Raw genomic sequence first — 22,107 nt, forward strand, 5'->3', positions numbered from 1 at the left:
TATAGAGTATTTATAGAATGAAAATGTTTCAACCTTCAATTGAACAACTGTTTTCTTGTTATTTTGGTTTTTAGTATTTCAGAGCTTAATTTATGTAATGTCTCCTATGACTTCCTTAGGCTATCCTTGCCATAAGCTCTATCTTTGGCTTCCATATTTTTAACATCCAACCTTATTACAGCTGGCTTAAGCAAATATATTTTCATCTATATTATTTAATAGTGTTCTTTGAAAACTGGGTTAATATTTGCTTTAAAACCTACAGATTAAGACAAGTGGAAAGATATCCATACCAACCTGATACAAAATTTTGGAAGAAAATAGGTTTCTACAACACTGAAGTGATGTCCTAACTAATTACTAATTTGGAACTCTTGGGGCTGTTTGAAAAAAAACTGTGAGGAGAATATTTCAACTTTATACGTGAGGCAGTTTATGAGTTCTCACAATTTCGGTGTAATTTACTTGCTAGCTTGCTTTCTTCCAGCCATCCTTCCTTCCTTTCTGTTTAAACGACTTCTTTTTTCTACTTCAAAAAAGGTACATAATCTTTATAGAAAACTTAGAAAATACAGGTAAGCAAATATAAGAAAATTAAAACTACCTATAAATCCAACATGCAGAGATAACCACTATTATTAATCTGTTAATATTTTGGACTATATTTTTCTAATATTTTTAAGATTTTTGTTTCTTTTTAAAAGTAGGATCATAGTAAACATACTGTTGCATTAGCCTGCTGTTTTCTACTTTACATTATATCTTGGAAATATCTCCCTGCCATCAGTTACTTTCACATAACCTTTTGATGGTTCTCACCATTGATTTTAAATATTTCTTTTTATGTGTGAGACTTTTGTGCCTTTCTCATTTTCACTGGGGGAATGTAACAAGAAGCTCAGTTTTCTTTTCAAAAATAAAGATGGCACTAGGTGCAGTGGCTCATGCCTGTAATCCCAGCACTTTGGGAAGCCAAAGTGGGAGGATCGCTTGAGCACAGGAGTTTGAGACCAGCCTGGGCAACATAGTGAGACCTTGTCTCTGCAAAAAAAAAAAAAAAAAATGTTTTTTGAGATGGAGTCTTGCCCTGTCACCCAGGCTGGAGTGCAGTGGTGAGATCTCTGCTCACTGCAACTTCCACCTCCCAGGTTCAAGCGATCCTCCCACCTCAGCCTCCTGAGTAGCTGGGATTACAGGTACATGCTACCACACCCAGCTAATTTTCGTATTTTTAGTAGAGACAGGGTCTCACTATGTTGGCCAGACTGGTCTCAAACTCCTGGCCTCAAGTGATCCACCTGACTTGGCCTCCCAAAGTGCTGGCATTACAGGAGTGAGCTAACACAACCAGCCTACAAAACATTAAAAAAAAAAAAAAAAAAAAAAATTAGACAGGCATGGTGGCATGCACCTGTAGTCACAGCTACTCAGGAGGCTGAGGTGAGAGGATCACTTGAGCCCAGGAGGTCGAGGCTGCAGTGAGTCCTCATCATATCACGCCACTGTACTCCAGCCTGGGCAACAGAGTGAGACCCTGTCTCAATAAATAAATAAATAAAATAAAGATAAAGACAGTCATATGTCATATCAGTGTCTCTGAGCTTTCATTTTATTCTGCTTTGCTCCATGCAGGACTCACTGCCTGCTCTTTTCTATCTACCTTCCAGAGATTGTTATAGCATTAAGGATAGCTGTTATATTTTGCCTTAGCAAACCCTACATGAACTCCAAAGAACGCTAGAGAGTAATCCTAGACCATATGTCTAACTTTTATTAGTTGCACATAAAAGTCATCTATTGAGACCCTTAACGGCCTCCTTCACATTAAAATAATAGCAGGCTGTATACCCAGAAAAAAGGCTTGACAAAAGTGATGACCACTCACACCCACACTTTTGTGTGGACCAACTCGTCATGCAGAATGAAGGCATAATCTTAGCATTCCCTGAATGAGAATTTCTAGTCTTTAATTGTTTCAGGTGGGCAGGAATGTTGAAAAAGGCAACTGATAATTAACTCATGAGAAAATCCTTCAAAATGATAGAAGCTAATCATCAATCATCTACCCTTTTCCAGTCAAGCAAATTAAATTTTTTCACCATGCATATCTCTAAATTGCAATCCTGTACAAGGAAATTATTGAATCTAACCTTAGGCAGTGACCATCTTTTAGCGCTTACACTTAAGCAATAGATCTTCAAGAATTAATTTTGAGACTGACTTCATTCCTTTTGAAGAATGGTTTGAAATGGGCCTCATGCTGGAATCAATTTTTCAAGTGTATTTGAAAATGAGTAAGGACGTCTTCTCATAGTAGATGAGTCTTCATTAGTAAAATATACATTGTATGGTTTCCATAATTATGGCATCACATTTTCTCCAGTAAAATTGCCGGTAGTGAGAAGAAAGTTATTTGAGATGATGTATAGAGTCATTTCTTTTTTAAAAATTGGAGACAGCTAGAGCAGAAGCTATTTTAGAACTCACATAATAACTGAAAATGCATATGAGTTAATGGAAAAATTTAGGTTATTTGTAGGAAAAAGAATAATACATTTCTCTGAGATTGCTTAAATGTTTTTTGAACCAAAACAAATGATATAGAAAACAAGGAAACCATTTAAGGAAAAAGATAACCCACAAAAGAATGGCTGGGAATTCTCTCTCATGGCCTTTATTTTCTTCGTATTAGATCTCCAGAAAGCTATTTGAATTAATTTTGTTATTAGTTGCGAAATCACTAGAGGCCATGTCTGCACTGCCAACAGAAAAAGTTCAGAAATTCATTTCAAACAGCTTCCTATCAAACCAGTCGCGGATATTCTATGCAGTATACCAATATCAAAAATACAGAAAAATTATTTGTTCTGATTCTATTCCAAATTATGGAAGTTGGTAACCAAATGTTACCATTGGAAAACATCTTGGAACTATTTAACTCTTTCTATTGCACTTTTTCTTCCAACTTTAAAAGATACAATTTGAAAATCTGACCCAAGCCCTTATGATTGTTCAGTGTATAATCAAATGTATCCTACAAGGAATATTTTACTTGGAATTAATGAAATTTGTTTCCTGCCAACAATAAGTTAGGTTGTTTTTTGCAGTTCTCAAGTAACAAATATGAGGACCGAACTCTCATTCAACATCCAAGCCCTTGCAGTTTGTGCAAATATATGTTTAGCAAGAAAGTAAGTAATACAATTCCTTTTCCTGTTATTTTTCTATGTTCGTGAATTGAATTAATGTTTTCAGTATGTCACTGTAGAACATTGCCAGTATTATTTTATACTCCAAATAAATGACTCTCCTAGCTATCTGTTAAGATAAATATGTATTGCTTTCTTACTTTTATTCTGATTCTAAATCAATGATTTCAAGAAATTGAGCATTATATTACTGTCTAAGTAGGCAGTCATTTGATGTCCTAAACTTCAGGTTTGATTCCTTACTCTGCCATAACTGATTATTATTGCTGATTTTAAAAAGAAGCTATTATTTAAATTCCTCTGATGATAAAAGTAATCCCTGATGACAAAAGAAACCCTGGAAAATGCAGCACTGTAAATCTCCATTAATTTATTCATTTATGATCTAGTCTGTTGAATGTATGTGTTTGTATGTAAATATATATTTGTACATGTATCTATAGTTTTGTTTACTTGACACTTAAACATTTTATTGTGAACATTTTTTCATACTATAAAGATACTTAAAATCATTTAAATGTCTGTGTAATAGAACATCCTGTGACCACAGGAGAATTAATTTAACTGTTCTTCTGTTGAGAACTCTAGATTGCTTCCACTTTTTCCACTATTATAAGTAATACCAAAACATTTTTATGGATTAATCTTTATTTACATTTCTGGTTATTGCTTAAAGATTTATGCCTGCATGACAAATAACTGAGTCAATGATTATTAATATTTTTAAGGCTCCTAGTAAAAATATTATCAAATTAACTTTTCTGAAGGATTATACTAACATATATTGTCATACCACTGCATTCACACCAACATTGAGATTTATCGTTCTTAAATCTTTATTATTTCAAGCATGAAAATATTTGTATTTTGCCTATATTTGATCACTTCTGAAATTTGACAAAATTAGTAGTTTGCATTTCTTCTGTGAATGTTAGCTTTATATCCTTTACTGTGTAGTCCCAAGTTGTAGTTCAAGTTTATTACTATATTTTGGTTGTTTCAACTCAGATTTTAAAAACCGAGATCTCTCTTTGCTTCTAGTTAAAAATGGAAAGTTTTTATAGATCTAATAGTTTAAAGTCCTGTGATATTATATTTGACATTCATGTATATAAATATTTGACATATTTTTATTATTTTTTGTAGGGACCGACAGAATCCATCATTAGTATGGCTTTTTACTGGGATGTTTTGCATTTATTCATTGTTCTTTGCTTGGAGAGCAAATTTAGATATTTCAAAACCACTTTTCATGGGTGTGGTAAGTTTTACTTAGATACATCCTTTGACCAGAAAGTTTGTGAAGAATGTACAAGTTTGCATTTCATAAATCTTGTAGAAGAGCAAATTACTTAAGGAATAGTTAAAATTTTATATACATTTTTATAAATCAAAGTTAAATTATTGAGCCAATACAGCTAAGGCCTCTTTTTAGGATAAAAAGAATGCATTGTTTCATTAACACAGTTGTTAAATAGAAAAATGAATGTAAAGTAGATTTAAGTCAGTCATTGTATGTGTGTGTGCTTGCAAATATAGGTACAACTGCATTTCTCCTGGAATTTTTTTAATAGCAAAAGAAATATGAATTATAATTGAGGGCACTTAACAACATATATCCTTATTTCTTACCTACCCAGTCCGAGGCCTAGGCTAAAGAGCAACTGTGTTTCTGTTTTCTTTGGCAGCGGTCTCTGAGATTAGAGTATTTCTTCTACTTATAATAGAATCTCTGCAAATGTCAATAGCTCTTTTTTGACAGCTGAAACTGAGTGGTCTGTGTGTGTGTGTTTAGGAAGCCTAATAATAATACCCTACTTGATCACCTGAGTTCTGAATCAATTGAGAAACAAGATAACACAGTACAATGGGTGGGAGAATCACTTTTAATCTGATAATACTGAGATTGGAAAAGGTGGCTTATATCTGTAGCCAAGGGGGCTTCCTCTTCAGCATCCCGGAATAGACAGATTTACCCACTAGTCATAGGCAGTACTGTGGAGGTCAAGCCTCTTCTCATGTCTCCCCCACCCAACTTGTGCCACAGAGATAGACTCTGGACCTGGACAGGTGCTTGCTGTGGGTAGCTCACTTCCAGGAGAAAGTGAGAGGAAAAGAAAGGGTGCTGCAGGTCCAGTCCCAGCTCCCAAACTCCCCAGTTGGATAAGTCCTTACATCCTACAGAAAGAAATACGTGAGGGGTCAGAGAGAGGCCAGGACAGTGGAGCTTCTCCCTGTGGAAGGAAACATCAGGAGGAAAGCAAAAGCATTCTCTAACTCCTTCAGCCTGTGTATTACTGGAGTTCAAGACGAAGGCCACAGTATTGAAATGAATGTGTGGATCTAAAAAGGGAGATGCACCTGTCAAACTGGGAAGGAAGAATATTTGAAAATAGAAAAATGAAATGACCTGGGCTTAGATTGGGGAACTCAGTTAACAAAACCTGAATGACAACAGGCACACACAACTAAATGCAGGCAGTATATTTTAAAAATATATAAGTAGCTGACTGATAGCATAAACTAGTCAACTGGACCTACTGATTGCTTGTCTCTTTCACAGGTGGAACGATTCTGGATGCAGAGCAATGCAGTAGTGGCCGTCCTCGCTGGCATTGGTTTGACTGCAGTTGTGTCTGAGACTAACAGAGTACTGAATAGCAATGGGCTTCAGTGTCTGGAATGGCTTTCTGCAACTCTTTTTGTAGTTTACCAAATATATTCTAATTACAGGTAACACATGGTTGTTTTTATGAAAAGTAGCTGTCAAGCCAGAGATACCTGAATATTTAGATTCTAACACTTGATTTCATTTCTAACTTCTACTGGTTGTCAGGACTTAAAGTGAGATAGCTTGGTTGAATGCAGTAGTTCTTTAGCTTTTAGGGTTGTTAAACCTCCTGAACCAGCATCTTAGTATGGGTGATGTATGGTTTCAGGCCATTGCAAACAAGAGTTTAGGTGGTGCATGTAGACTATTTGTATCTTTTTCTCTAAAGAACCCAAGAGATACTTTTAGAATCCCTAGTATAGGTAAAATTCCATGACCTAAAATACCACTTAGATGGAGAGTAAAATGATTTAGGGTTTTTGGTATACCCTAAAATAATTCACTTTATTCTTTCCTTTATGTCCAGTTTACTCTGTAGTAGTAAATATTAATGTTTCTTTGGGGGGGGGACAAGGTCTTATTCTGTCCCCTAGGCTGGAATACAGTGGCATGATCGTAGCTTACTACAGCCTTGAACTCCTGGGCTCAAGCAGTCCTCTGCCTCAGCCTCCTCAGTAGCTGGGACTATGGACACATGCCACCATTATCATGCCTTTTTTCCTTCTTTTTTTTTTTTTTGTAGAGACAAGGTCTCACTATGTTGCCTAGGCTCGTCCTGAACTCCTGGTCTCAAGCAAGCCTCCCTCTTCAGCCTCCCAAAGTGCTGGAATTACAGGTGTGAGCTACTACACCAGCCTTAATTATTTTTAAATTAAGTTCTAAAGTTTCTTAACTCATATATTATTACTATTGTATGTATTTTTCCAAATCTGTTTAATAACCATTATAATAAGAATCTCAGTCTAACATAAAGATGTCTAAGTCTTAGACTATAGTTCATTTATTTCCAGCAATATCAAGTACACATTATGGAACTGGAAGAGAGAGTCCCTTGGAATTTTGCTATAGTGAGATTTAACTGGTATTATTTTAAAGGATTAAATTTTCTCTTTTAACTTAACTTTAAAAACCAATGTTCTTACCATTCAACCCTGCAATCTTATTACTGGGTATATACCCAAAGGAATATAAATCATTCTACCATAAAGACACATGCAGGCAAATGTTTATTGCAGTGCTATTCACAGTAACAAAGACATGGAATCAACCTAAATGCCCATCAGTGGCAGATTGGAAAAAGAAAAAGTGGTCCATATATACCATGGAATACTATGCAGCCATAAAAAGAATGAGATCATGTCCTTTTTAGGAACATGGATGGAGCTGGAGGCCATTATCCTTGGCAAATTAACACAGGAACAGAAAACCTAATACTGCGTCTTCTCACTTATAAGTGGGAGCTGAACGATGAGAACTCATGGATACAAAGACGGGGAACAACAGACACTGGGGCCTACTTGAGAATGGAGGCTGGGAGGAGGAAGAGGATCAGAAAAAAGTAACTATTGTGTACCAGGCTTAGTACCTGGGTGACGAAATAATCTGTACAACAAACCCTGTGACATGAATTTACCTGTATAACAAATAGCAAACCCACACATGTACCCCTGAACCTAAAATAAAAGTTAAAGAAAAACACACAGCATTGTTCTTTATAATACTGGGGTAGAGCTGGTGTTAGGAAGTCCACCAGGAGGCCTTGAGAGAAGGGGCTGCATGTCCTGGACACAACATCATCGCTAGTTCAAGCAGGTGCACCAAGCTCACAGTGTGTTTCCCAGCCTTTTCTTATCCCAGTCATCTCCTGGCTCAGGCCATTAGGGCAGTCCAGGTTCGACACCAGACATGTTTGCACAGGCTAGGTGTTTTTATCTTGTTTTGATTTTTTTCATTTGCCCCAGGGGGAATGGAATACGTAGCACCTTTGCTAGATGGCAAAATGTGCCTCATCACTCTGCAACATAGGGAATTAGGTAGGAAACAGTAATTTTTACATCAATTACAAAGGCAGGGATAATATTCTGTTCCTAGAGGTGTTCCTTTGCTTTGTGATACTAACCCAGGTATTCAACTTGAGGCTGTGTTTCTCAGCTCCGTCAAATGTAATGGGCCTGATAACAACAGAAAGGGCATTGCTTGTCTCATTTTTTGATACTAATTACGGTTTTGTCTTCTTTTTCTTTTTTCATAGAATGCTCTTAGAACTCATGCCAGTTTTTCTTTGAAGTTAGAAAGTTCACTTCATTCTTGAAAAGGATGAAGTTATTGGCAATAGCAAATAATGCCTGGAGAGAAGTAAACAACTCAGGAAACTCTTCCTCCCCTTGCTTCTCATTGGTCTGATCCCCTAGCGATTTCTTGATCTCCAAAGGCGGAGAGGAACACAGGAGGGGAGAAGTGGAAAGGATCAACCTCTGCATGCAAGAAAATCATACAAATGTCATACAAGTTCAAGTCAGAAATGGGCAGATTTCCTTTTGCAGTTCTGAAAGTTCCTTTGAGTAAATGGAGTTAACATAAACTTGCCTTAAATTCCAAGTGGAATCAGAAATCTTAATTTCTAAAAATAAAATTGGATTGCACTTAGGGGAAAAAAGGACCTGTTCTCGTGTACTGATTCCCTCTTTGTGGAAGTGATTATAAACTCCAGAAGTAAGCAATAGACTGATTTTTTTTTTCAATTGCACAATTAGCTGCTGCTTATCAGACGATAATATTCTTTCTTCAGATATATGTATTATTTTAGAATATATTGAAACACTAAATGTTTATTGTATGGTGGGAAAAGAATGGCATAGAAAATAAGCCTAGTCTTGTTAAAACTGTAGCAAAGTGTTGCTATTTTAATTTTTTTGGACCCTTTTATTTAGCATTTGTGACCAAAGGACCAACTATGTGATTGATAAATTCGCAAAGAACCTTCTCACCTCTATGCCTCATGATGCAATGATCTTACTGAGAGGAGATTTGCCAGGAAATTCTCTCCGTTACATGCATTACTGTGAGGGGTTGAGGCCTGACATTTCATTAGTGGATCAGGAAGTAAGTATATGAAACATATACTTAGAATATAGCAATGATTTAAAAACGTGTTTTGGAAAAAACATCTTTTTTAAAATGGTACTGTTTTCATGATCACTGTTAGGTAGAATATATATGACATTTTACATGTTAGGTAGAATATATATGAGCATACTTGTTTTTTTATTTTAACTAATAGCATAAGTCACACTAGTTGCTTCTCGTTTAAAAACATTTAAACTGAATGTTTTAAGAATTAATGTGTTTCATGTTAGATTCATAATATTTTAGGTCTCTCGTTCATGTGACAAACCATAAAAGTGTTCGTTGTATTGCAAATCTATTTTTAAATTGTTATTTTACATTCAGGCCGGGCGCAGTGGCTCACGCCTGTAATCCCAGCACTTTGGGAGGCCGAGGCAGACAGATCATGAGGTCAGGAGATCAAGACCATGCTGGCTAACACGGTGAAACCCCATCTTTACTAAAAATACAAAAAATTAGCCAGGCGTGGTGGCACACGCCTGTAGTCCCAGCTACTCGGGAGGCTGAAGCAGGAGAATGGTGTGAACCTGGGAGGCGGAGCTTGCAGTGAGCCAAGATTGCACCACTGCACTCCAGCCTAGGCGACAGAGTGAGACTCGGTCTCAAAAAAAAAAAAAAAAAATTGTTATTTTACATTCAGCTAACTCAGCCATTCGAATTTACCTTGCCCATTGGTCCAGGGATTAAAATAAATTATATTGAATATGAAATAAATCATACTGTAGGTAAGTAAACATTTCACTCAAAATAGAAATTTTTAACCATAATTATGCTGTAGAATTTTTATATAAACTTTGTTAATGCTATGACAAAAATACATTAAAAGAGGACTTGCAAAAATTTTGAGGGCTATGAAAACATTTTTTTTTTCATTGAAGAACTATTTAAACTGTAAGATTTTTTATTTAAGCCATAGATTCATAAAAGGGAAGAAGCCTGTCTCTGGTGTTTTTAGAGCAGTCATTAGGAAAAGAGAAATTCTTAATCTTAAAAGAATAATATGATGAATTCAATTGAACAAATTATTAGGCATTGTATTTAATGCATTTTGTTGAATGAATGAATAATTATAATTTTTGGAGAAAACTTTGAACAGGTTCGTAAATATACAGTTTTACATTTTAATAAGCAATTGCATTTATATCATAGATGCCGATTGATTAATTTGATCTGCAGTCAAGTTTCTGACAAAAGCTAGGTTATTTGTTAATAACATGGTTCCACACTATGATTTTAAACACTGTTTAGGATGTCAGCTACTGTAGTTGAGAAGCATGGATTAGAAAGTGAATTAGACCTAAACTCAAGTCCTCATTCTGTCACTTCCTGGATGTGTGACTTGGGGCTAATGATTTTTCCTCTCAGAGCTTCTGTTTCCTTATTTATGAAATGTAAGTCATCATTATATAAGTTAGGATGCATTTGAATGCAAGAAACAGAATATCTGACTTAAATTACTGAGTTTTTAGCCTCACATGATGAGCAGTCTGGAGATAGGCGATGTTAGGATTGATAATATGAGCAGTTCAGGGACGTCAGTTTCTGAGGCAGCTTTTCTGCCATTCTCTTGACTTTTCCCTCCCAGTCACAGGATGGATGCCCAGTTCCAAACATCACAACCTAAAACAAAGCACAGTGCTTCTTCTGGGTATCTCCCTCTCTCTTTCTATTTATTGGGAATAACATGTGCCCCAGAAGTCCCTCAGCAGACCTCCACTCAGGCCCCACTGACCAATACTGAGTCATATACTCACACCTCAACTGCTCATTAGCAAAGGAGAACGACTAGACTGAGAACATAGCAGCCTGAGCTACCTGATCAAAATCAAGATTGCGTTAGTGAAAAAGAAGAAGGTATTCACTGTTGAGTGGGCAATCAACAGTGTCTGATACAGTTATTCTCACATAGCAAGGTTATTATGAGAATTAAATGAGGAACAATAAAGTCCGTAGCACACAGTGGGTATGTAATTAATATTAATATCCTCCAGAACTGGAACTATTGGGCAATAAAGCCTAATTCAGTAAGTATTTTTATGAGTATTTACAGTTTAGACTTAGATTAAAATTACTTTGTCATTTGCTAGTTAAATATATAAGACAAGTAAAACATAAGCACAATTTCTCAAATGATGATATCCAAACATAACAAAGCTTTGGTGGTATAAATGGGAGTCTCTTCTTTAAAAAGAGGGAATGGATACATATCAAAGTATAGAGTTAAGTATGTATTAAGTATAGAATTAAGTAAAATGATTTTTTCTAATATAAGTAAATTATTTAAATCAAAAGAATGTGTAAACTTGTAAGGATATGTAATTAATATAGGGCTGCTAATAAATTCAGATAATTTGAAATGCCCAAAGAGTTTTTAACTTTGAGGCCTAGATTATTACATGATTAAGCTTCTCCAGGGCAGGGGTTATATCTTATTCATTATAGATGAGCATACTTGTTTTTTTGAATGAATAAAATAATGGCTATTTTGTCTAGGTTGTCTAGTCTGGCCATCAAAGGCATTTCAACTTCAGCAAACATAATTTGAGAACTGGCCAGGCGTGGTGGCTCATGCCTGTAATCCCAGAACTTTGGGAGGCCAACGCGGGTGGATCACTTGAGGCCAGGAGTTCGACACCAGCCTGGCCAACATGGTGAAACCCCGTGTCTACCAAAAATACAAAAATTAGTTGGGCATAGTGGCACGTGCCTGTAATCTCAGCTACACGGGAGACTGAGGTAGGAGAATCTCTTGAACCCGGGAGGCAGAGCTTACAGTGAGCTGATATCATATCACTGTACTCCAGCCTTGGTGACAGAGTAAGACTGTCTCAAAATAATAATAAATTTGAGAACTATTCTATGCCAGCCAATGCGCTAGGTGCAGAGACACAGAGATGAAAAAATACAGTACCTTTTCTCTAGGAGCTCACAGTCTGGTGAGGAACAGGCTCTAATAGAGGTGAGTACAAAGTACTGGAGGAGCATGCCATTCTGGCTGTGGAGACAGAGGAGGGCATCAAAGGAAGTGATATTTACACTGGTTCTTAAAGTTGAATGCACGTTCTCTAGGTCAGTGGTCCCCAACCATTTTTACACCAGGGACCGGTTTCATGAAGGACAGTATTTCCACAGACTGGGGGTTGGGGGTGGGGGTGGGGAATGGTCTTGGGATGAAACTGTTCCACCTCAGATCATCAGGCATTAGATTCTCATAAGGAGCGTGTAGCTTAGATCCCTCACATGTGCAGTTCACAATAGGTTGACGCTCCTGTGAAAAATCTAATGCTGCCACTGATCTGACAGGAGGCAGAGCACAGCAGTAATGCTGGCCCCTGCTGTGCGGCTCAGTTTGGGGGCTCCTGCTCTAGGTATTAGAATGGGGGAAGATCCTTCTGGGGAGTCAAATGCGGCAGGTAAATTGGAAGAAGGTACTGATGTGACTGATGATAGTCATGATAAAATCCAAGGTTTATGTCACTAAAAAAGTAATCATTACCACATTCTCAGTTGTGCTTATATTTTTCAATTATATATGTATTAGGTTGGTGCAAAAGTAATTTAGGTTCTTGCCATTACTTGATAAACTTGATTCTTTTTAAGAAATATCTTAAAAGTCTGACATCATGTGTGACTTTTCTGGCAGATGATGACTTATGAGTGGTATTTACCCAAGATGGCAAAGCACTTGCCAGGTGTCAACTTTCCTGGGAACCGGTGGAATCCTGTGGAAGGAATATTACCTAGTGGAATGGTCACGTTTAATCTTTATCATTTTCTTGAAGTAAATAAACAGTAAGCATTCTTTTTATATAATAGCTTTTCTAAAATCTTAAGCTTTTCTAAAATTGTTTCTGTAGCAGCTGTGCCTCATCCAAAAGACCAATTTTCTATACCTATTTCCCTGTCACTGGTGAGATTATCTTTGTAATTAAATTGAATATCTGTGTATAAATAAGGCCAGGCAGAAATAAATGTTATTGTTTTGGGTAAAGGAAAAATAAAGACAGATTAGCAAGAACAGCAAATAAGATCTTAGTACAATTCACAGAAATTGGAGATGTGCTTGCCTACTTGAAATCATTGTAGGTGGATGGCAAGCAATTATAGTTCCCCCTGATCGACACTATGGCCCCCTTTTTAAGTGTAAAGCAAATGTTTTCAGGACTAATCACTATATAAAAATAGCTTAAAGATTTTTATAAAGGATAAGACATTTTTATAAATAAGAAAAACACGTACAGTTTATGCTAGCTGAGATAAGATATGAGAATTGTGAATTCTATACTTGAGAACATAAAATTATTTGTAGTTAGGTCAAGAATAAATAATTCCCCCAGTGGCATAGTGTTGAACATTTCTTCTGCCATGAAGCGCTTAAGATTGTTCAGAGCTTGAAGAAGAAACAACTTATTTCATGATTTCTTTTTTCTTATAAAGAAGACTTCAGAATGTCTTTGTAAATCCCAAAATTAAATTATCCCTTGCTAAGAACATAATAATGTGGTATTTTGGGTGTTTAGAGCCTGAAGTTTATGTGGCTCGTGGAGTAAACGAAAGTAATGGGTATAAATGTGCTGTGAGAGTAAACATTTAATTATTCTATTCTAGATAAAATATTAGGAACCATTAACATCCCCAAATTGGCATTTTTGTGAATTTTCAAGAATTCAATCCCACAAGCATTTACTGAATGTCTACTGCGTTACAACTTGTATTAGGCTCCGGCAGTAGAAAGATGAATGAGATTCAGTTACAAATCCAAGTAGAACACAATCTAGTTGTGTACATACATAGATGTGAATACGACTAGCCATAATTTGGTGGGATAAGTTCTGTACTATCAACACCTTGTCAGACATAGTAAATGTCAGACATAGTAAATGCTCAATAGGTGTTTACTGAACAGATAGATGATTTAACTGACAACATATGCCAAGTATTCTGGCAGCATGGATAAGGAAGCCATTAATTCTGTTTGGGGACATTCATTCAGCATTTTTTAAATAGAAACTGCATGTCCAAAATGTTCCAAGAACAATATGATGGAAATGTCGTATGTTCTTTGAGGAAACTCTAAACAACACAGAAAAGTGTAAAGATGATCAGTATCATCTGTCTCCCAAGGACAGATGCTGTTAGTATTTTGATAAATATTGTTGGATTCCACTCATCTTTAACATGAATTACTTATTTTTAAAATACACATACTCATACATACTGTATTATGTATAGCTGAGATATCATTATCTGTCCAATTTTTTTTAACCTCCCATTATATCATAAGCATTTCCCCATGTATTATTGTCATTTTTGGCTAATATTCTCATAAGATGCATAATAATGTAACAAATATTCTATTTTTTGGGATATTCTGTTTCTAGACTTTTGCTATTATAATATACAATGATGATGAACATTCTGCCCCATGAAGTTTATTGTTAATATTTTTGACTAACAAAGATCGCTGCATAAATATTACTTATTAATATCAGTTCTTTAAATAGTTTTTAATTGTAAAAGTTGCATGTGTTTGTTACAGAATGAGAATTTTTTTTTAAACTAGAAGAAAACATTGTCCTATTCACTCAGAAACAACACACATATAAAAAATGCGTATTTTTACAAAGGTGAAAGCATAAGTGTCCTTTTTTTATACTTACTATCATAAAACAATTTCCTTATGTTTTTACAAACTATTTGTAAATACATGTACTGTAATTTAAAAATAATAAGTGAATAAAATTATTAGGAGATATTTAACATGGTATCTAATTTTAACTATAATAGATTTATACCTACAACAACTGCTTTGTATATGTAGGTTTTTTTGTGGAGGGGCAGAATTTTAAATTATTAGCATCGATTATCAGAAGTAAAATTACTAAGTCAAAGGACATACATTATGTAAAGGCACGTGATAGAAATTTTTTTTCCCCTCAAAGGGATGGACCATCATCATATGAAAGTTATCTAAATGCGTACCTCTGAAAGGAATCTAGCTAATGTTTAGTGAGCACCTATTATTTTATTTTTAACATGCAGTAATATTTACTTTTCTTTTTAGGGGGTGTGGTATACAGTTCTATGAATTTTAACACATGAATACATTTGTGTAACCACCACAGCAGTCAGGACACAGAGCAGTCCATGATTCCATGAACTTTCTTGTGCTGCTCCCGTATAGTCATACTGTCCCCTCGGACCTAACCCTGGCAACCACTGATCTGTTCTTCATTATTATAGCTTTGCCTTTTCCTGAATGTCATATAAATAGAATCAAAGTATGTATGTAACCTGTTGATATTGGTATATTTCACTTAGTGTAATGCCTTTGAGAACCATCCTAGTTGCTGTGTGTATCGATAGTTCATTCTTTTTGTTTCAAAGTAATATTTCATTGTATGGATGTACTGTGGTTTGTTTATCCATTTACGCATTGAAGGACAGTTGGGTTGGTTCCAGTTTGGGGCATTTATACATAGAGCTGCTATAAATGTTCATCTATAGGTTTGTGTGAGTATGTTTTTCTGCATGGGGTTGGGATTGAGTTGTTTTCTTACTGTTGAGTTTTGAAAGTTCTGTATATATTCTAGGTACACAACCTCTGTCAAATATGCAGTTTGTAAATATTGTCTCGCAGTTAGTTGCTTGTATTTTACAAGTGTCTTTTGCAGAGCAAAACTTTTTTATTTCTTTGAAATTCAAATCCAATTTTTTTCTTCTACGAATTATATTTTTGGTATCATATCTAAGAACTCTTTGCCTAATGCCAGGTCACAAAGATTTTCTCATGTTTTCTTCTATGAGTTCTGTAGTTTTGTTTTTGTGTTTGGATATCAAATTGTCCTCATACTCTTTGCTACAAAGATTATCCTGTCTTCAGTGCATTATATTTGCACTTTTCTCTGTCTATACCAAAGAAAAAAAATCTTCTGGGGTTTTTTATTGGTTTTAACTTAATTCATGTTTTTGTGGTTTATCTTTTTCATCCTTTTGTTTGTAACCAACCTATATCATATTTAAAATGGGTGTTTTATAGACAGTATATATTTGAGTCTTGTTTTACTATCTCAGATATCTCTATCTTTAATTGCTGTGTTTAGACCATTTGCATTTAATATAAATATTGATATGCTTACATGTATGTCTACTATTTTATTGTATTTTTTTAGATTAATTGACTTTTTGTATTTCTTTTTTTTTTTCTTTTGAGACGGAGTCTCACTCTGTCACCCAGGCAGGAGTACAGTGGCACAATCTTGGCTCACTGCAACCTCCGCCTCCCAGGTTCTAGCGATTCTCCTGCCTCAGCCTCTTAACTAGCTGGGATTACAGGCATGTGCCACCATGCCCAGCTAATTTTTGTATTTTTAGTAGAGATGGGGGTTTCACCATTTTGGCCAGGCTGGTCTCAAACTCCTGACCTCGAGTGATCCACCTGCCTTGGCCTCCCAAAGTGCTAGGATTACAGGCGCAAGCCACTGCGCCTGGCTGACTTTTTGTATTTCTTTTTAAAATGTTTATTGAGATTTTTTACTATATCGCTAGGTAAAGTTTTTGTTGTTTAGTTTTTTTTGAAGTTGGTTGCTGTTGAGATTACAGCATCCACACTTAACTTTTCATGGTCTACATAGGAGTAATAATTTACCACTTCAAGCAGAATGTGGAAACCTTACTGCCATATAAGTCTTTTACTTTTTGTGTTATATGTTATGTCAGATAGGGTCGTTTTTATTTCAGTAGTCATACAGATATTAAAGAACTTAAGAGAAAAAAATAGTCTACAATATTTATTCAGATACTTACCAGATCTGTTGTTCTTTCTTCAATCCTGATATTCCACATTTTCCTCTTGTATGATTTCCCTTCATTCTGAGGATATTCCTTAAGCATTTCTTTTAAACCAAGACTATTAACAGTGAATTCTCTTAGTTTTCCTTTATCTGAAAATGTCTTTATTTCACCTTCTTTTTTGAAGGATATTTGTGGAAATAGAATTCTGGGTTGATAATACTATTTTCTTCAGCATTTTAAAAATAATACTTTAGGCTAGGCACAATGGCTCATGCCTGTAATTCCAGCACTTTGGGAGGCTGAGGCAGGAGGATTGCTTGAGCCCAGGAGTTCAAGACCAACCTTTACCACGTAGGGAAACCCTGTTGCTACAAAAAAAAAAAAAATTAGCTGGACGTGGTGGTGCACACCTGTGATCCCAACTACTTGGGCAGCTGAGGTGGGAAGATTGTTTGAATCCAGGAGTTTGAGGCTGCAGTGAGCTATGATTGTGCCACTGCACTCCAGCCTAGACAACAGAGCAAAACCCTATCTCAAAAAAAAAGAAAAAAAAAAAAAAAGTAAGTTACATTTTTTTGGCCTGTGTAGTAGCTTCTAAGTAGAAATCCATGGTAATTCAAATAATTGTTCCCCTAGGTGAAATGTATTGTTTTTCTCTGGCCATTTTCAAGACTTTTTATTTGTCTTTAGTTTTCAGTAGTTTGATTATAATATATTTTAGCATGGATTTCTTTGAGTTAACTTGTTTGGAGTTCACCAAGTTTCTTCAACCTGTAAGATTGTATCTTTCAAAACATTTGGGAACTTTCCATACATTATGTCTTTAAGTAATTTTTCCTGTTTCACAGTCTTTTTTTCTCCTTCTGAGACTCTGATGAAATGAATTTAGACCTTTTGGTATTGTCCCACAGATGCCTGAACTCTGTACTTTTTTTCAATGTTTTTCTCTTTTTGTTTAAATTGTATCTTTCTCTCTCTCTCTCTTCAAATTCCCTGACATACTGTCTCACCAAGCTTATATTAAGCCATTTGGTTCCTTTTTATATATTTTACTTTTTTATTGAGCTTCTCCATCTTTCCTTTTGTTTCTAGAGCATTTGCCCTTCTTTGCATGGTTATAATCATTGTTTTAAAGGCTTTGACAATTCTAGCATTTGTGTCATCTTAGAATTGACATCTATTGATTGTCTTTTCCTTTATCAGTTGAGATTTTTTTGGTTCTTCATATGCTGAGTAATTTTGGATTGTATCCTGGACATTTTGAATATTTGGGTCTTATTTAAATCCCAAGGAGAATGATGACTTTTTGGTTTGTTTGTTTAGCAAGCCCGTGGCCAGGTTAATCTCAGCTTTCAAATTCTGGCCTGCCTTCTGTGAACTGTGGTTCCAATACCAGTTCTGTTTCCAAAGCATTTGCAGTGCTATTTGGATCAATCCCATGTGTCTGCTACTGTTACTGGTGGCGAGTGTCTGAGTTACTGGCAGCAAACCCATACAGGTCTGCAGCAACTTCAGTTCTTGCCTCCTCAGAAGAAATAATTCAACTGAGGGGCATAAGACAGAAGGAGAGATCAGGGCAAGTTTTAGAGCAGGAGTAAAAGTTTATGAAAAGCTCTAAAGCAGAAGTGAAAGGAAGGAAACTACACTTGGAAGAAGGCCAAGCAGGCGACTTGGAAGACAAGTTGCCCCATTTGACCTTTGACTCAGGGTTTTATATGTTGGCATATTTCTAAGGTCTTGCATCCCTTCTCCCCTGATTCTTCCCTGGGGTTGGACTGCCTGGATGTGCAGTAGCCTGCTAGCACTTGGGAGGTGAGAATGTGCACTGTGGGCCAGGCACAGTGACTCATGCCCATAATCCCAGCACTTTGGGAAGCTGAGGCCAGTGGATCACCTGAGGTCAGGAGTTCAAGACCAGCTTGGCCAACATGGAAAAACCCTGGCTTTACTAAAAATACAAAAATTAGCCAGGCATGGTGGTGCATGCCTGTAATCCCAGCTACTCCGGAGGCTGAGGCAGGATGATTGTTTGAGCCTGGTAGGTGGAAGTTGCAATGAGCCAAGATCATGCCACTGCACTCCATCCTGGGCTACAAAACAAGACTCTGTCTCAAAAAAAAAAAAAAAGAGAGAGAGACTGTCAGTGTGTTTACTGGAGTTGTATGCATGCTCACTTGCGTTCTTCCCTCACTGGTAGAATGGCTTTAGAAGATCATATACCCGTTAAACTCTGCTGTTTTGCCTTTTAGTGCACATGCTTGAGCCCACTTGTTCAACTCCTGAGATCTTTTCAGGAAGCTGCTGATCACCAGTTTCAGGTGTTTCTATCTATTGGGAAACTTCCTTTTCCTGGTGCTGGCTGTGACCAGTTACTATTTTAGAGAAGCAGTGTGACAAGTGTCTGACCATCACCTGATGGTTTTCTGAAGTTCCTGGTGGGGTTGGGGTGGGACGGAGGGGAGTCCTCTCCTGCCCTGTTCATCCTGACTAGCTACCTATGGTAACACTACCGGGTACCCAGTCTGGAACCTGGGTGGTGCTCTGCCCTGTGGTTAATTTTACAAACTCTTTAGGGTCAGACCTCCATGCTCAGCTCAGAGATAAGCAAGGAGCTTATATACAACTTTATGGGATTACTCTCTTCATCTCTCTCCTTTCTGTGGTCACCCCATTACTTTCCAACTTGCTGGGGCCTTCCTTTTTGGTTCTCTGGCCAGAAAGCTGGGGCTTTAATTTCTTTCTTCTGCTATGCCCTTCTGTGACTGTGTCTGCATCTGGAGCCAGGCTGAAGGACAGAGAGATAAAAAGCAATGGAGATTTGCCCCACACTCTTGGAACCACAATGCCTCTGCTTAGAGAGAAGTTTTGGGTGCCTGCCAACCCACTGCTACTATCACTATGCTGCTGCCTCCACTCATGCCACAGTGTTGCCTGGCACCTGGGAAAGGAGAGAAGGAAAAAGCCCTGGGGGATTTCCTCCACTGTCTCCAAACCTTAGTCCCCTTTTCTACTTCTTGGGTTACAAAAAAATGTGGGGACTTTTCTTAGAGCTTTTTTTGTCCTTATTTGAAACATACTTCTGAGTTTTGAGCTTCCTTTTTCCCCCCATGGTGGGAAAAAAATGGTAAACTTATCACTAATGTGATGGAACGTCTAATTCTGGTCATTTTTCTCAATCTTTCTACCATTTACTTTTCAGAGTCCTCAGATAGCTGCTCCACGTATTCTGTGTCCAGGAATTAAAGTTGTGTACAGTGGGAGAGACAAGGTAGACTGTAGTTATTCCTTCTTCTCCAGAACTAGAACTTTATTATTTTTTTAAATAAATAGAGATGGGGATCTCACTGTGTTGCCCAGGCTGGTCTCAAACCCCTGGCCTCAAGCGATCCTCCCACCCCAGCCCCAAACTGTTGGGATTACAAGTGTGAACCACCACATCCAGCCTCTATTATGTTTTGACACTTAATTATATCAGATACCTCATTATCTTAAACAGCTCTGAAAGATAGTTGTTGTACCTGTTTCACAAATGAGAAGACTAGACCCAGATAGTTCAGTAATTTTTCCAAAATCATATAGGTAATAAATATTGGGAAAAAAAATCTAAAAATGATATTTCATGAATTATATTTACTTAACATTTAGAACTTTAAATTTTAAGTACATCATGTATTTTTCTGTTTCCAACAGAAAAGAAACATTTGTTTGCATAGGAATTCATGAAGGCGACCCAACCTGGAAAAAGAACTATTCACTTTGGCCATGGGGGTCTTGTGACAAATTAGTTCCTTTGGAGATTGTATTCAACCCTGAGGAATGGATTAAACTTACAAAAAATATCTATAACTGGACTGAAGAATACGGAAGGTATGAACAGCAGTTGCATTTTGATGCATATAAACATAACAGTTTTGAGTACCCAAAAAAGCCACTGCATTTTGAGATGCCTTTTAATTTTTTTGTTTTACTTTTTATTAATTGTTAATATTGTTACTTGCTACCCACAAAATACCATAAAACAACAGAGAACATGTCTTTCTCGTTCTCCTATTTACAAAACAATGGGGAGAGCGGAGGGAAGAGAGTGCTGGTTGTGTGGATACCGTGATGGGGGATAGATGATGGCACCTTCTACTTCCAAGTCTTTGAATACTGCATCGTCCACCATCCTATAGCTCATTACCCTAAAAGCGGACGAGGTTCATTAACTGCAGTTGAACTTTAAAAGGCATTCTGTTGCTTATGATAGTTTCCATTTGCGCAAACTTGTCACTTTTTTTTTTTCTTTAAGAATGGCAGATAACTTCTCTGTGAGGGAAGACTCAGCTTTGAGTAACTTTGTTTTCAGAGTTTCTTGGCATCAATCTAGTTATGTTTTAGAGGCATTACTAGCCTTCCTTTAAGCATTTCTTTTTTTTTTTTTTTTTTTTTTTTTGAGACGGAGTCTCGCTCTGCCGCCCAGGCTGGAGTGCAGTGGCCAGATCTCAGCTCACTGCAAGCTCCACCTCCCGGGTTCCCGCCATTCTCCTGCCTCAGCCTCCCCAGTAGCTGGGACTACAGGCGTCCGCCACCTCGCCCGGCTAGTTTTTTGTATTTTTTAGTAGAGACGGGGTTTCACCGTGTTAGCCAGGATGGTCTCGATCTCCCTCAAACCCAGGAGGCGGAGGTTGCAGTGAGCCGAGATCGTGCCATTGCATTCCAGCCTGGGCAACAAGAGCAAAATTCTTTCTCAAAAAAAAAAAAAAAAAAAAAAAAAGTGGATGACAGAAAAATATTATTGTTTTCTTGTAACTACAGGTTTGATCCATCTTCTTGGGAATCTGTGGCCAATGAAGAAATGTGGCAAGCAAGGTGACTAATCTACATTTTTGTGTGTGCAGTTTATTTTTAATATGACAGAGAAGTAGCCTATGGCAGTTTTAATTTCAAGAGTAGGGGTGAGTAGTGATAATGAAAATAACATTTATGAGCAATTATGTTTTTGAGGCACCGTACTAATCATACGTGAATATTTCAGTTCATCCACACAATAACTTCTGAGGTTATTATGATCCCCATTTTATAAAAGAACAAACTGGATGTGGAAAGGCTGCTTGTCCAAGGGCACACTGCTGCTATTGATGGAGTCCAAAGTTCACATCTGTCTGCCTCTGGAACACTCATCTCTCCTATGCTTTCTTGCCTTAATTAAAGTGAGTGTAATTGATTGAGTAGAAATTAATCATTACAACCTTGCCTCCATTTGTAATGTGCTTGTTAATTAGTTAAGCACTTATTTAATACTTACTGGAGGCCAGATACCGTGCTAGGCATTGAAGCTACACATATGAATACGACACAGTTCCTACCCTCATGAAGTGCATAGTC

At 36.8% G+C, this 22,107-nt stretch overlaps 1 protein-coding gene across 3 annotated transcripts in view; it reads left to right on the plus strand.

Moving 5' to 3' along the window:
• Positions 1–22,107, plus strand: part of TMEM260 (transmembrane protein 260) — a 62,089-nt gene that overhangs the window by 32,093 nt on the left and 7,889 nt on the right. For 2 of the 3 annotated variants that reach the window (XM_010368137.2, XM_030930548.1), the window contains 7 exons: positions 3,108–3,191; positions 4,356–4,470; positions 5,773–5,942; positions 8,751–8,922; positions 12,590–12,738; positions 20,431–20,607; positions 21,538–21,591. In XM_010368137.2, coding sequence (XP_010366439.2) covers positions 3,108–3,191; positions 4,356–4,470; positions 5,773–5,942; positions 8,751–8,922; positions 12,590–12,738; positions 20,431–20,607; positions 21,538–21,591 — 921 coding nt within the window. Of the gene's footprint in view, positions 1–3,107; positions 3,192–4,355; positions 4,471–5,772; positions 5,943–8,750; positions 8,923–12,589; positions 12,739–20,430; positions 20,608–21,537; positions 21,678–22,107 lie in introns of all 3 variants that reach the window. The other variant, XR_004057306.1, reaches the window with a different exon arrangement.

The sequence above is a fragment of the Rhinopithecus roxellana genome, chromosome 5, assembly GCF_007565055.1.
Source record: "Rhinopithecus roxellana isolate Shanxi Qingling chromosome 5, ASM756505v1, whole genome shotgun sequence".
Taxonomy (NCBI): Eukaryota; Metazoa; Chordata; class Mammalia; order Primates; family Cercopithecidae; genus Rhinopithecus; species Rhinopithecus roxellana.